The sequence below is a fragment of the Anthonomus grandis genome, chromosome 16 (assembly GCF_022605725.1).
Source record: "Anthonomus grandis grandis chromosome 16, icAntGran1.3, whole genome shotgun sequence".
NCBI classification, from domain to species: Eukaryota; Metazoa; Arthropoda; class Insecta; order Coleoptera; family Curculionidae; genus Anthonomus; species Anthonomus grandis.
Window position 1 is genome coordinate 5,071,662 of NC_065561.1, and position 17,349 is coordinate 5,089,010.

Genomic DNA, 17,349 nt, shown 5'->3' on the forward strand with positions numbered 1-17,349 from the left:
AAACACAATACATCAGAAAAGTTTTAAAAGCAATTTACAGTACATCAATTGAACTTCATAAATTAAATTGGAGTCAAATCGGCCAATTCTATAGGGATTAAATGTTCTAGTTTTTTAACCCTGGTTATGTCCAAAACTTAAAATGTATCATATGGGTCAGCTTGTATCTCTAAATACCAATTTAATATTATATTCGAATAATAGATAACCGTAATGGAGTGAGAAATGAGTATTTTTTTCAAAAACAATACTTCAATATATTTTTAAAAATTATTTAGGGTTAAACAAATTATATCTAAACATTAAATTAAAATTAAATGGGAACAATAGCTAACGCTATTAATTATCGTATTTTCTTAATTCTGGTTATGTTCAAACCATAAAAAAGATCATTTGGCTAGCTTGTATATGCGAAATACTAATTTTAAAATATATTCGAATAATAGATATTAGTAATAGAGTGAGATATGACTAATTTTTTAAAGAACAAAACGTCAGAAAAATGTTAAAAGCAATTAGCAGTACATCAAATGAACTTCAAAAATTAATTTGATTAATTATTCTATTTTCTTACCCTGATTATATCCAAAACGTAAAAAGAATCATCTGCGCCATCTTGTACAACCTAAAAACCAATTTTAAATTATATTCGAATAATAGATAACCGTAATAAAGTGAGATATGGCTATTTTTTTAAAGAACAATACATCAGAAAAATTTTAAAAGCAATTTACAGTACATCAAATGAACTTTAAACATTAAATTGAAGTCAAATCGGACAATGCTATAATGATTAATTATTCTATTTTCTTAACCCTGGTTATGTCCAAAACTTAAAAAGGATCATTTGAGTCATCTTGTATAACCTAAATATTAATTTTAAAATAAATTTGAATAATAGATAACCGATATTGAGTGAGATACGACTATTTTTTTAAACACAATTCATCCAAATAATTTAAAAAATTATTTAGGGTTAAACAAATTATATCTAAAAATTAAATTAAAATCATATCGGAACAATCGCTAACGCTATTGGTTATTACATTTTCTTAACTCTGGTTCTGTTCAAACCGTAAAAAACATCATTTGGCTATCTCGTGTATACGAAATAGCAAATCTAAATTATATGCGAATAATAGATAACGGTAATAGAGTGAGATATAATTATTCTTTGAAAAATCAATACATCAAAAAAATTTTAAAAGTAATTTACAGTACATCAAATGAACTTCAAAAATTAAATTGGAATCAAATCGGACAATGCTATAATGATTAATTATTCTATGTTCTTAACCCTGGTTATGTCCAAAACTTAAGAGCGATCACTTGAGTCTTGAGTCATCTGAATAAACTAAATATTAATTTTAAAATAAATTTGAATAATAGATAACCGTAATTCAGTGAGATATGACTATTTTTTTTAAACACAATATATCAAAATAATTTGAAAAATTATTTAGGGTTAATCAAATTATATCTAAAAATTAAATTAAAATTAAATCGGAACAATGACTAACGCTATTAGTTATTATATTTTCTTAACTCTGGTTATGTTCAAACCGTAAAAAACATCATTTGGCTATCTCGTATATACGAAATAGTAAATTTAAATTATATTCGAATAATAGAAAACAGTAATGGAGTGAAATATGATTATTTTTTTTTAAAAACAATACATCAAAAAAATTTTAAAAGTAATTTACAGTACATCAAATGAACTTCTTAACCCTAGTTATGTCCAAAATTTAAAAAGGATCATTTGAGTCTTCTTGTATAACCTAAATATTAATTTTAAAATAATTTTGAATAGATAACCGTAATTGAGTGAGATATGACTATTTTTTTAAAGAACAATACATCAGAAAAGTTTTAAAAGCAATTTACAGTACATCAATTGAACTTCATAAATTAAATTGGAGTCAAATCGGCCAATTCTATAGGGATTAAATGTTCTAGTTTTTTAACCCTGGTTATGTCCAAAACTTAAAAAGTATCATATGGGTCAGCTTGTATCTCTAAATACCAATTTAATATTATATTTGAATAATAGATAACCGTAATGGAGTGAGAAATGAGTATTTTTTTCAAAAACAATACTTCAATATATTTTTAAAAATTATTTAGGGTTAAACAAATTATATCTAAACATTAAATTAAAATTAAATGGGAACAATAGCTAACGCTATTAATTATCGTATTTTCTTAATTCTGGTTATGTTCAAACCATAAAAAAGATCATTTGGCTAGCTTGTATATGCGAAATACTAATTTTAAAATATATTCGAATAATAGATATTAGTAATAGAGTGAGATATGACTAATTTTTTAAAGAACAAAACGTCAGAAAAATGTTAAAAGCAATTAGCAGTACATCAAATGAACTTCAAAAATTAATTTGATTAATTATTCTATTTTCTTACCCTGATTATATCCAAAACGTAAAAAGAATCATCTGCGCCATCTTGTACAACCTAAAAACCAATTTTAAATTATATTCGAATAATAGATAACCGTAATAAAGTGAGATATGGCTATTTTTTTAAAGAACAATACATCAGAAAAATTTTAAAAGCAATTTACAGTACATCAAATGAACTTTAAACATTAAATTGAAGTCAAATCGGACAATGCTATAATGATTAATTATTCTATTTTCTTAACCCTGGTTATGTCCAAAACTTAAAAAGGATCATTTGAGTCATCTTGTATAACCTAAATATTAATTTTAAAATAAATTTGAATAATAGATAACCGATATTGAGTGAGATACGACTATTTTTTTAAACACAATTCATCCAAATAATTTAAAAAATTATTTAGGGTTAAACAAATTATATCTAAAAATTAAATTAAAATCATATCGGAACAATCGCTAACGCTATTGGTTATTACATTTTCTTAACTCTGGTTCTGTTCAAACCGTAAAAAACATCATTTGGCTATCTCGTGTATACGAAATAGCAAATCTAAATTATATGCGAATAATAGATAACGGTAATAGAGTGAGATATAATTATTCTTTGAAAAATCAATACATCAAAAAAATTTTAAAAGTAATTTACAGTACATCAAATGAACTTCAAAAATTAAATTGGAATCAAATCGGACAATGCTATAATGATTAATTATTCTATGTTCTTAACCCTGGTTATGTCCAAAACTTAAGAGCGATCACTTGAGTCTTGAGTCATCTGAATAAACTAAATATTAATTTTAAAATAAATTTGAATAATAGATAACCGTAATTCAGTGAGATATGACTATTTTTTTTAAACACAACATATCAAAATAATTTGAAAAATTATTTAGGGTTAATCAAATTATATCTAAAAATTAAATTAAAATTAAATCGGAACAATGACTAACGCTATTAGTTATTATATTTTCTTAACTCTGGTTATGTTCAAACCGTAAAAAACATCATTTGGCTATCTCGTATATACGAAATAGTAAATTTAAATTATATTCGAATAATAGAAAACAGTAATGGAGTGAAATATGATTATTTTTTTTAAAAACAATACATCAAAAAAATTTTAAAAGTAATTTACAGTACATCAAATGAACTTCTTAACCCTAGTTATGTCCAAAATTTAAAAAGGATCATTTGAGTCTTCTTGTATAACCTAAATATTAATTTTAAAATAATTTTGAATAGATAACCGTAATTGAGTGAGATATGACTATTTTTTTAAAACACAATACAACAAAATATTTTTAAAAATCATTTAGGGTTAATTAATTTATATTTAAAAATTGAATTAAAATTAAATCGGAACAATCGCTAACGCTATTAGTTATTATATTTTCTTAACACTGGTTGTGTTGAAACCGTAAAAAACATCATTTGGCTATCTTGTATATGCGAAATAGCAAACTTAAATTATATTCGAATAATTGATAACGGTAATAGAGTGAGATATAATTATTTTTTTAAAAATCAATACCTAAAAATATTTTAAAAAATTATTAAGGGTTAAACATTTTATATCTAAAAATTAAATTGAAATTATATCGGAACAATAGCGATAGGTAGTAGTAAACGATTTTCTTTATCCTGGTTATGTCCAAAACTTAAAAAACATCAGTTGAGTCATCTTGTAAAATTTAAATATAAATTTGAATAATAGATAACCGTAATTCAGTGAGATATGACTATTTTTTTTTGAACACAATTCATCAAAATAATTTTAAAAAATTATTTAGGGTTAATCAAATTAAATCTAAAAATTAAATTAAAATGAAATCGGAACAATCGCTAACGCTATTAGTTATTATATTTTTTTAACTCTGGTTGTGTTGAAACCGTAAAAAACATCATTTGGCTATCTTGTATATGCGAAATAGCAAATTTAAATTATATTCGAATAATTGATAACGGTAATAGAGTGAGATATAATTATTTTTTTAAAAATCAATACCTAAAAATATTTTAAAAAATTATTTAGGGTTAAACATTTTATATCTAAAAATTAAATTGAAATTATATCGGAACAATAGCGATAGGTAGTAGTAATCGATTTTCTTTATCCTGGTTATGTCCACAACTTAAAAAGCATCAGTTGAGTCATCTTGTAAAATTTAAATAGAAATTTTAAAATAAATTTGAATAATAGATAACCGTAATAGAGTGAGATATGACTATTTTTTTTAAACACAATACATCCAAATAATTTAAAAAATTATTTAGGATTAATCAAATTACATCTAAAAATTAAATTGAAATCATATCGGAACAATCGCTAACGCTAGTAGTAACCGAATTTTCTTAACTCTGGTTATGTTCAAACAGTAAAAAACATCATTTAGCTATCATGTATATGCGAAATAGTAAATTTAAATTATATTCGAATAATAGATAACAGAAATAAAGTGAAATATAATTATTTTTTTAAAAAAACAATACATCAGAAAAATTTTAAAAGTAATTTACAGTACATCAAATGAACTTCAAAAATTAGATTGTAGTCAAATCGGCTAATTCTATAGGGATTAAATGTTCTATTTTTTTAACCCTGGTTATGTCCAAAACTTAAAAAGTATCATATGGGTCAGCTTGTATCCCTAAATACCAATTTAATATTATATTCGAATAATAGATAACCGTAATGGAGTGAGAAATGAGTATTTTTTTCAAACACAATACTTCAATATATTTTTAAAAATTATTTAGGGTTAAACAAATTATATCTAAAAATTAAATTAAAATTAAATGGGAACAATAGCTAACGCTATTAATTATCGTATTTTCTTAATTCTGGTTATGCTCAAACCATAAAAAAGATTATTTGGCTAGCTTGTATATGCGAAATACTAATTTTAAAATATATTCGAATAATAGATATTAGTAATAGAGTGAGATATGACCAAGTTTTTAAAGAACAAAACATCAGAAAAATGTTAAAAGCAATTAGCAGTACATCAAATGAACTTCAAAAATTAATTTTATTAATTATTCTATTTTCTTACCCTGATTATATCCAAAACGTAAAAAGAATCATCTGCGCCATCTTGTACAACCTAAAAACCAATTTTAAATTATATCCGAATAATAGATAACCGTAATAGAGTGAGATATGACTATTTTTTTTAAAAAAATACATCAAGAAAATTTTAAAAGCAATTTACAGTACATCAAATGAACTTCAAAAATCATATTGGAATCAAATCGGACAATGCTATTGGGATTACTTGTTCTATTTTCTTAACCCTGGTTATGTCCAAAACGTAAAAATAATCATTTGAGTCATCTTGCATAACCTAAATACCAAATTTAAATTACATTCGAATGATAGATAACTGTAAAAGAGTGAGATATTTTTTTTATAACACTATACTTCAAAATATTTTTAAAAAACATTTAGTCAAACATATTATATCTAAATATCAAATTAAAATGGAATCGGAACAAAAGCTAACGCTATTAGTAATTGTATTTTCTGTACTCTGGTTGTGTTCAAACCATAAAAAACATCATTTTGCTATCTCGTATATGCGAAATAGTAAGTTTAAATTATATTCGAGTAACAGATAACAGTAATAGAGTGAGATATACTTATTTTTTTAAAAAACAATACATCAAAAAAATTTTAAAAGTAATTTACAGAACATCAAATGAACTTTAAAAATTAAATTGAAATCAAATCGGACAATGCTATAATGATTAATTATTCTATTTTCTTAACCCTGGTTATGTCCAAAATTAAAAAAGGATCATTTGAATCATCTTGTATAACCTAAATATTAATTTTAAAATAAATTTGAATAATAGATAACCGTAATTCAGTGAGATATGACTATTTTTTTTAAATACAATTCATCAAAATATTTAAAAATTGTATTAAAATTAAACCGGAACAATCGCTGACGCTATTAGTTATTATATTTTCTTAACTCTGGTTGTGTTCAAAACGTAAAAAACATCATTTGGCTATCTCGTAGGTGGGAAATACTAAATTTAAATTATATTCGAATAATAGATAACAGTAATAGGGTGAAATATGATTATTTTTTTTTAAAACAATACAACAGAAAAATTTTAAAAATAATTTACAGTATATCAAATGAACTTCAAAAATTAAATTGGAATCAAATCAGACAATGCTATAGTGATTAATTGTTCTATTTTCTTAACCCTGGTTATGTCCAAAACTTAAAAAGGATCATTTGAGTCATCTTATATAGCCTAAATATTAATTTTAAAATAAATTTGTATAATAGATAACCGTAATTCAGTGAGATATGACTATTTTTTTTAAACACAATACATCAAAATAATTTAAAAAATTATTTAGGGTTAATCAAAATATATCTAAAAATTAAATCGGAACAATGGCTAACGCTATTAGTTAGTATATTTTCTTTGCTCTGGTTATGTTCAAACCGTAAAAAACATCATTTGGCTATCTTGTATATGCGAAATAGCAAATTTAAATTATATGCGAATAATAGATAACGGTAATAGAGTGAGATATAATAATTTTTTTAAAAATCAATACCTAAAAATATTTTAAAACATTATTTAGGGTTAAACAATTTATATCTAAAAATTAAATTGAAATTATATCGGAACAATAGCGATAGGTAATAGTAATCGATTTTCCTTATCCTGGTTATGTCCAAAACTTAAAAAGGATCATTTGAGTCATCTTGTATAACCTACATATTAATTTTAAAATAAATTTGAATAATAGATAAGGGTAATTCAGTGAGATATGACTATTTTTTTTAAACACAATACATCAAAATCAAATTATATCTAAAAATTAAATTAAAATTAAATCTGAACAATGGCTAACGCTATTAGTTATTATATTTTCTTAGCTCTGGTTATGTTTAAACCATAAAAAACATCATCTGGCTATCTCGTATATACGAAATAGTAAATTTAAATTATATTCGAATCATAGATAACAGTAATGGAGTGAAATATGATTATTTTTTTTTTAAATAAATACATAGAAAAATTTTAAAAGTAATTTACAGTGCATCAAATGAACTTCAAAAATTAAATTGGAATCAAATCGGACAATGCTATAATGATTAATTATTTTATTTTCTTAACCCTGGTTATGTCCAAAAATTAAAAAGGATCATTTGAGTCATCTGTATAACCTAAATATTATTTTTGAAATAAATTTGAATAATAGATAACCGTAATTGAGTGAGATATGACTATTTTCTTAAACACAATACATCAAAATAATTTAAAAAATTATTTAGGGTTAATCAAATTATATCTAAAAATTAAATTGAAATCATATCGGAACAATCGCTAACGCTATTAGTAACTGAATTTTCTTAACTCTGGTTATGTTCAAACAGTAAAAAACATCATTTAGCTATCATGTATATGCGAAATAGTAAATTTAAATTATATTCAAATAATAGATAACAGAAATGGAGTGAAATTTGATTATTTTTTTTAAAAACAATACTACAAAAAAAATTTAAAAGTAATTTACAGTACATCAAATGAACTTCAAAAATTATATTGGAATCAAATCGGACAATGCTATAAAGATTAATTATTCTATTTTCTTAACCCTGGTTATGTCCAAAACTTAAAAAGGATCATTTGAGTCATCTGTATAACCTAAATATTAATTTTGAAATAAATTTGAATAATAGATAACCGTAATTCAGTGAGATATGACTATTTTTTTTTAAACACAATACATCAAAATAATTAAAAAAATTATTCAGGGTTAATCAAATTATATCTAAAAATTAAATTAAAATTAAATCGGAACAATGGCTAACGCTATTAGTTATAATATTTTCTTAGCTCTGGTTATGTTAAAATCGTAAAAAACATCTTTTGGCAATCTCGTATATACGAAATAGTAAATTTAAATTATATTCGAATAATAGATAACAGAAATGGAGTGAAATATAATTATTAAAAAAAAAAAACAGTACATCAGAAAAATTTTAAAAATAATTTACAGAACATCAAATGAACTATAAAAATTAAATTGAAATCAAATCGGACAATGCTATAATGATTAATTATTCTATTTTCTTAACCCTGGTTATGTCCAAAATTAAAAAAGGATCATTTGAGTCATCTTGTATAACCTAAATACTAATTTTAAAATAAATTTGAATAGTCGATAACCGTAATTGAGTGAGGTATGACTATTTTTTTAAAACACAATACATAAAAAATATTTTTAAAAATCATTTAGGGTTAAACAAATTATATCTAAAAATTAAATTGAAATCGTATCGGTACAATCGCTAACGCTATTAGTTATTATATTTTCTTAACTCTGGTTGTGTTCAAACCGTAAAAAACATCATTTGGCTATCTTGTATATGCGAAATAATAAATTTAAATTAGATTTGAATAATAGATAACTGAAATAAAGTGAAATATAATTATTTTTTTAAAAAAACAATACTTCAGAAAAATTTTAAAAGTAATTTACAGTACATCAAATGAACTTCAAAAATTAGATTGGAATCAAATCGGACAATGCTATAAAGATTAATTATTCTATTTTCTTAACCCTGGTTATGTCCAAAACTTAAAAGCGATCATTTGAGTCATCTTGAATAAACTAAATATTTATTTTAAAATAAATTTGAATAATAGATAACCGTAATAGAGTGAGATATGACTATTTTTTTAAAGAACAATACATCAGAAAAGTTTTAAAAGCAATTTACAGTACATCAATTGAACTTCATAAATTAAATTGGAGTCAAATCGGCCAATTCTATAGGGATTAAATGTTCTAGTTTTTTAACCCTGGTTATGTCCAAAACTTAAAATGTATCATATGGGTCAGCTTGTATCTCTAAATACCAATTTAATATTATATTCGAATAATAGATAACCGTAATGGAGTGAGAAATGAGTATTTTTTTCAAAAACAATACTTCAATATATTTTTAAAAATTATTTAGGGTTAAACAAATTATATCTAAACATTAAATTAAAATTAAATGGGAACAATAGCTAACGCTATTAATTATCGTATTTTCTTAATTCTGGTTATGTTCAAACCATAAAAAAGATCATTTGGCTAGCTTGTATATGCGAAATACTAATTTTAAAATATATTCGAATAATAGATATTAGTAATAGAGTGAGATATGACTAATTTTTTAAAGAACAAAACGTCAGAAAAATGTTAAAAGCAATTAGCAGTACATCAAATGAACTTCAAAAATTAATTTGATTAATTATTCTATTTTCTTACCCTGATTATATCCAAAACGTAAAAAGAATCATCTGCGCCATCTTGTACAACCTAAAAACCAATTTTAAATTATATTCGAATAATAGATAACCGTAATAAAGTGAGATATGGCTATTTTTTTAAAGAACAATACATCAGAAAAATTTTAAAAGCAATTTACAGTACATCAAATGAACTTTAAACATTAAATTGAAGTCAAATCGGACAATGCTATAATGATTAATTATTCTATTTTCTTAACCCTGGTTATGTCCAAAACTTAAAAAGGATCATTTGAGTCATCTTGTATAACCTAAATATTAATTTTAAAATAAATTTGAATAATAGATAACCGATATTGAGTGAGATACGACTATTTTTTTAAACACAATTCATCCAAATAATTTAAAAAATTATTTAGGGTTAAACAAATTATATCTAAAAATTAAATTAAAATCATATCGGAACAATCGCTAACGCTATTGGTTATTACATTTTCTTAACTCTGGTTCTGTTCAAACCGTAAAAAACATCATTTGGCTATCTCGTGTATACGAAATAGCAAATCTAAATTATATGCGAATAATAGATAACGGTAATAGAGTGAGATATAATTATTCTTTGAAAAATCAATACATCAAAAAAATTTTAAAAGTAATTTACAGTACATCAAATGAACTTCAAAAATTAAATTGGAATCAAATCGGACAATGCTATAATGATTAATTATTCTATGTTCTTAACCCTGGTTATGTCCAAAACTTAAGAGCGATCACTTGAGTCTTGAGTCATCTGAATAAACTAAATATTAATTTTAAAATAAATTTGAATAATAGATAACCGTAATTCAGTGAGATATGACTATTTTTTTTAAACACAATATATCAAAATAATTTGAAAAATTATTTAGGGTTAATCAAATTATATCTAAAAATTAAATTAAAATTAAATCGGAACAATGACTAACGCTATTAGTTATTATATTTTCTTAACTCTGGTTATGTTCAAACCGTAAAAAACATCATTTGGCTATCTCGTATATACGAAATAGTAAATTTAAATTATATTCGAATAATAGAAAACAGTAATGGAGTGAAATATGATTATTTTTTTTTAAAAACAATACATCAAAAAAATTTTAAAAGTAATTTACAGTACATCAAATGAACTTCTTAACCCTAGTTATGTCCAAAATTTAAAAAGGATCATTTGAGTCTTCTTGTATAACCTAAATATTAATTTTAAAATAATTTTGAATAGATAACCGTAATTGAGTGAGATATGACTATTTTTTTAAAGAACAATACATCAGAAAAGTTTTAAAAGCAATTTACAGTACATCAATTGAACTTCATAAATTAAATTGGAGTCAAATCGGCCAATTCTATAGGGATTAAATGTTCTAGTTTTTTAACCCTGGTTATGTCCAAAACTTAAAAAGTATCATATGGGTCAGCTTGTATCTCTAAATACCAATTTAATATTATATTCGAATAATAGATAACCGTAATGGAGTGAGAAATGAGTATTTTTTTCAAAAACAATACTTCAATATATTTTTAAAAATTATTTAGGGTTAAACAAATTATATCTAAACATTAAATTAAAATTAAATGGGAACAATAGCTAACGCTATTAATTATCGTATTTTCTTAATTCTGGTTATGTTCAAACCATAAAAAAGATCATTTGGCTAGCTTGTATATGCGAAATACTAATTTTAAAATATATTCGAATAATAGATATTAGTAATAGAGTGAGATATGACTAATTTTTTAAAGAACAAAACGTCAGAAAAATGTTAAAAGCAATTAGCAGTACATCAAATGAACTTCAAAAATTAATTTGATTAATTATTCTATTTTCTTACCCTGATTATATCCAAAACGTAAAAAGAATCATCTGCGCCATCTTGTACAACCTAAAAACCAATTTTAAATTATATTCGAATAATAGATAACCGTAATAAAGTGAGATATGGCTATTTTTTTAAAGAACAATACATCAGAAAAATTTTAAAAGCAATTTACAGTACATCAAATGAACTTTAAACATTAAATTGAAGTCAAATCGGACAATGCTATAATGATTAATTATTCTATTTTCTTAACCCTGGTTATGTCCAAAACTTAAAAAGGATCATTTGAGTCATCTTGTATAACCTAAATATTAATTTTAAAATAAATTTGAATAATAGATAACCGATATTGAGTGAGATACGACTATTTTTTTAAACACAATTCATCCAAATAATTTAAAAAATTATTTAGGGTTAAACAAATTATATCTAAAAATTAAATTAAAATCATATCGGAACAATCGCTAACGCTATTGGTTATTACATTTTCTTAACTCTGGTTCTGTTCAAACCGTAAAAAACATCATTTGGCTATCTCGTGTATACGAAATAGCAAATCTAAATTATATGCGAATAATAGATAACGGTAATAGAGTGAGATATAATTATTCTTTGAAAAATCAATACATCAAAAAAATTTTAAAAGTAATTTACAGTACATCAAATGAACTTCAAAAATTAAATTGGAATCAAATCGGACAATGCTATAATGATTAATTATTCTATGTTCTTAACCCTGGTTATGTCCAAAACTTAAGAGCGATCACTTGAGTCTTGAGTCATCTGAATAAACTAAATATTAATTTTAAAATAAATTTGAATAATAGATAACCGTAATTCAGTGAGATATGACTATTTTTTTTAAACACAACATATCAAAATAATTTGAAAAATTATTTAGGGTTAATCAAATTATATCTAAAAATTAAATTAAAATTAAATCGGAACAATGACTAACGCTATTAGTTATTATATTTTCTTAACTCTGGTTATGTTCAAACCGTAAAAAACATCATTTGGCTATCTCGTATATACGAAATAGTAAATTTAAATTATATTCGAATAATAGAAAACAGTAATGGAGTGAAATATGATTATTTTTTTTAAAAACAATACATCAAAAAAATTTTAAAAGTAATTTACAGTACATCAAATGAACTTCTTAACCCTAGTTATGTCCAAAATTTAAAAAGGATCATTTGAGTCTTCTTGTATAACCTAAATATTAATTTTAAAATAATTTTGAATAGATAACCGTAATTGAGTGAGATATGACTATTTTTTTAAAACACAATACAACAAAATATTTTTAAAAATCATTTAGGGTTAATTAATTTATATTTAAAAATTGAATTAAAATTAAATCGGAACAATCGCTAACGCTATTAGTTATTATATTTTCTTAACACTGGTTGTGTTGAAACCGTAAAAAACATCATTTGGCTATCTTGTATATGCGAAATAGCAAACTTAAATTATATTCGAATAATTGATAACGGTAATAGAGTGAGATATAATTATTTTTTTAAAAATCAATACCTAAAAATATTTTAAAAAATTATTAAGGGTTAAACATTTTATATCTAAAAATTAAATTGAAATTATATCGGAACAATAGCGATAGGTAGTAGTAAACGATTTTCTTTATCCTGGTTATGTCCAAAACTTAAAAAACATCAGTTGAGTCATCTTGTAAAATTTAAATATAAATTTGAATAATAGATAACCGTAATTCAGTGAGATATGACTATTTTTTTTTGAACACAATTCATCAAAATAATTTTAAAAAATTATTTAGGGTTAATCAAATTAAATCTAAAAATTAAATTAAAATGAAATCGGAACAATCGCTAACGCTATTAGTTATTATATTTTTTTAACTCTGGTTGTGTTGAAACCGTAAAAAACATCATTTGGCTATCTTGTATATGCGAAATAGCAAATTTAAATTATATTCGAATAATTGATAACGGTAATAGAGTGAGATATAATTATTTTTTTAAAAATCAATACCTAAAAATATTTTAAAAAATTATTTAGGGTTAAACATTTTATATCTAAAAATTAAATTGAAATTATATCGGAACAATAGCGATAGGTAGTAGTAATCGATTTTCTTTATCCTGGTTATGTCCACAACTTAAAAAGCATCAGTTGAGTCATCTTGTAAAATTTAAATAGAAATTTTAAAATAAATTTGAATAATAGATAACCGTAATAGAGTGAGATATGACTATTTTTTTTAAACACAATACATCCAAATAATTTAAAAAATTATTTAGGATTAATCAAATTACATCTAAAAATTAAATTGAAATCATATCGGAACAATCGCTAACGCTAGTAGTAACCGAATTTTCTTAACTCTGGTTATGTTCAAACAGTAAAAAACATCATTTAGCTATCATGTATATGCGAAATAGTAAATTTAAATTATATTCGAATAATAGATAACAGAAATAAAGTGAAATATAATTATTTTTTTAAAAAAACAATACATCAGAAAAATTTTAAAAGTAATTTACAGTACATCAAATGAACTTCAAAAATTAGATTGTAGTCAAATCGGCTAATTCTATAGGGATTAAATGTTCTATTTTTTTAACCCTGGTTATGTCCAAAACTTAAAAAGTATCATATGGGTCAGCTTGTATCCCTAAATACCAATTTAATATTATATTCGAATAATAGATAACCGTAATGGAGTGAGAAATGAGTATTTTTTTCAAACACAATACTTCAATATATTTTTAAAAATTATTTAGGGTTAAACAAATTATATCTAAAAATTAAATTAAAATTAAATGGGAACAATAGCTAACGCTATTAATTATCGTATTTTCTTAATTCTGGTTATGCTCAAACCATAAAAAAGATTATTTGGCTAGCTTGTATATGCGAAATACTAATTTTAAAATATATTCGAATAATAGATATTAGTAATAGAGTGAGATATGACCAAGTTTTTAAAGAACAAAACATCAGAAAAATGTTAAAAGCAATTAGCAGTACATCAAATGAACTTCAAAAATTAATTTTATTAATTATTCTATTTTCTTACCCTGATTATATCCAAAACGTAAAAAGAATCATCTGCGCCATCTTGTACAACCTAAAAACCAATTTTAAATTATATCCGAATAATAGATAACCGTAATAGAGTGAGATATGACTATTTTTTTTAAAAAAATACATCAAGAAAATTTTAAAAGCAATTTACAGTACATCAAATGAACTTCAAAAATCATATTGGAATCAAATCGGACAATGCTATTGGGATTACTTGTTCTATTTTCTTAACCCTGGTTATGTCCAAAACGTAAAAATAATCATTTGAGTCATCTTGCATAACCTAAATACCAAATTTAAATTACATTCGAATGATAGATAACTGTAAAAGAGTGAGATATTTTTTTTATAACACTATACTTCAAAATATTTTTAAAAAACATTTAGTCAAACATATTATATCTAAATATCAAATTAAAATGGAATCGGAACAAAAGCTAACGCTATTAGTAATTGTATTTTCTGTACTCTGGTTGTGTTCAAACCATAAAAAACATCATTTTGCTATCTCGTATATGCGAAATAGTAAGTTTAAATTATATTCGAGTAACAGATAACAGTAATAGAGTGAGATATACTTATTTTTTTAAAAAACAATACATCAAAAAAATTTTAAAAGTAATTTACAGAACATCAAATGCTATTATTTATTATATTTTCTTAGCTCTGGTTAGGTTCAAACCGTAAAAAACATCATTTGGCTATCTCGTATATACGAAATAGTAAATTTAAATTATATTCGAGTAATAGATAACAGAAATGGAGTGAAATATAATTATTTTTTAAAAAAAACAATACATCAAATAAACATCAAAAATTAGATTGGAATCAAATCGGACAATGCTATAAAGATTAATTATTCTATTTTCTTAACCCTGGTTATGTCCAAAACTTAAAAAGGATCATTTGAGTCATCTTGTATAACCTAAATATTAATTTTAAAATAAATTTGAATAATAGATAACCGTAATTGAGTGAGATATGACTATTTATTTAAAACACAATACAACAAAATATTTTTAAAAATCATTTAGGGTTAACTAAATTATATCTAAAAATTGAATTAAAATTAAATCGGAACAATCGCTAACGCTATTAGATATTATGTTTTCTTAACACTGGTTGTGTTGAAACCGTAAAAAACATCATTTGGCTATCTTGTATATGCGAAATAGCAAATTTAAATTATATTCGAATAATTGATAACGGTAATAGAGTGAGATATAATTATTTTTTTAAAAATCAATACCTAAAAATATTTTAAAAAATTATTAAGGGTTAAACATTTTATATCTAAACATTAAATTGAAATTATATCGGAACAATAGCGATAGGTAGTAGTAATCGATTTTCTTTATCCTGGTTATGTCCAAAACTTAAAAAACATCAGTTGAGTCATCTTGTAAAATTTAAATATAAATTTGAATAATAGATAACCGTAATTCAGTGAGATATGACAATTTTTTTTAAACACAATTCATCAAAATAATTTAAAAAATTATTTAGGGTTAATCAAATTAAATCTAAAAATTAAATTAAAATGAAATCGGAACAATCGCTAACGCTATTAGTTATTATATTTTCTTAACTCTGGTTGTGTTGAAACCGTAAAAAACATCATTTGGCTATCTTGTATATGCGAAATAGCAAATTTAAATTATATTCGAATAATTGATAACGGTAATAGAGTGAGATATAATTATTTTTTTAAAAATCAATACCTAAAAATATTTTAAAAAATTATTTAGGGTTAAACATTTTATATCTAAAAATTAAATTGAAATTATATCGGAACAATAGCGATAGGTAGTAGTAATCGATTTTCTTTATCGTGGTTATGTCCAAAACTTAAAAAGCATCAGTTGAGTCATCTTGTAAAATTTAAATATAAATTTTAAAATAAATTTGAATAATAGATAACCGTAATAGAGTGAGATATGACTATTTTTTTTAAACACAATACATCAAAATAATTTAAAAAATTATTTAGGATTAATCAAATTACATCTAAAAATTAAATTGAAATCATATCGGAACAATCGCTAACGCTATTAGTAACCGAATTTTCTTAACTCTGGTTATGTTCAAACAGTAGAAAACATCATTTAGCTATCATGTATATGCGAAATAAAAAGGATCATTTGAGTCATCTTGTTCAACCTAAATAATAATTTTAAAATAAATTTGAATAATAGATAACCGTAATTGAGTGAGATATGACTATTTTTTTAAACACAATACATCAAAGTAATTTGAAAAATTATTTAGGGTTAATCAAATTATATCTAAAAATTAAATTAAAATTAAATCTGAACAATGGCTAACGCTATTAGTTATTATATTTTCTTAGCTCTGGTTATGTTTAAACCATAAAAAACATCATCTGGCTATCTCGTATATACGAAATAGTAAATTTAAATTATATTCGAATCATAGATAACAGTAATGGAGTGAAATATGATTATTTTTTTTTTAAATAAATACATAGAAAAATTTTAAAAGTAATTTACAGTGCATCAAATGAACTTCAAAAATTAAATTGGAATCAAATCGGACAATGCTATAATGATTAATTATTCTATTTTCTTAACCCTGGTTATGTCCAAAACTTAAAAAGGATCATTTGAGTCATCTTGTAGAACCTAAATATTAATTTTAAAATAAATTTGAATAATAGATAAGCCTAATTGAGTGAGATATAACCATTTTTTTCAAACACAATACATCAAA

General features: G+C 23.2%; 1 protein-coding gene across 1 annotated transcript in view; it reads right to left on the bottom strand.

Moving 5' to 3' along the window:
- Positions 1–17,349, bottom strand: part of LOC126745950 (uncharacterized) — a 99,000-nt gene that overhangs the window by 5,415 nt on the left and 76,236 nt on the right. The window contains exons 4-9 of the mRNA XM_050454012.1: positions 14,612–14,662; positions 11,563–11,613; positions 9,714–9,764; positions 5,473–5,523; positions 2,424–2,474; positions 575–625 (exon numbers count right to left, since the gene is read on the bottom strand). Of these exons, the coding sequence (XP_050309969.1) occupies positions 575–625; positions 2,424–2,474; positions 5,473–5,523; positions 9,714–9,764; positions 11,563–11,613; positions 14,612–14,662 (306 nt within the window). The remainder of the gene's footprint in view (positions 1–574; positions 626–2,423; positions 2,475–5,472; positions 5,524–9,713; positions 9,765–11,562; positions 11,614–14,611; positions 14,663–17,349) is intronic.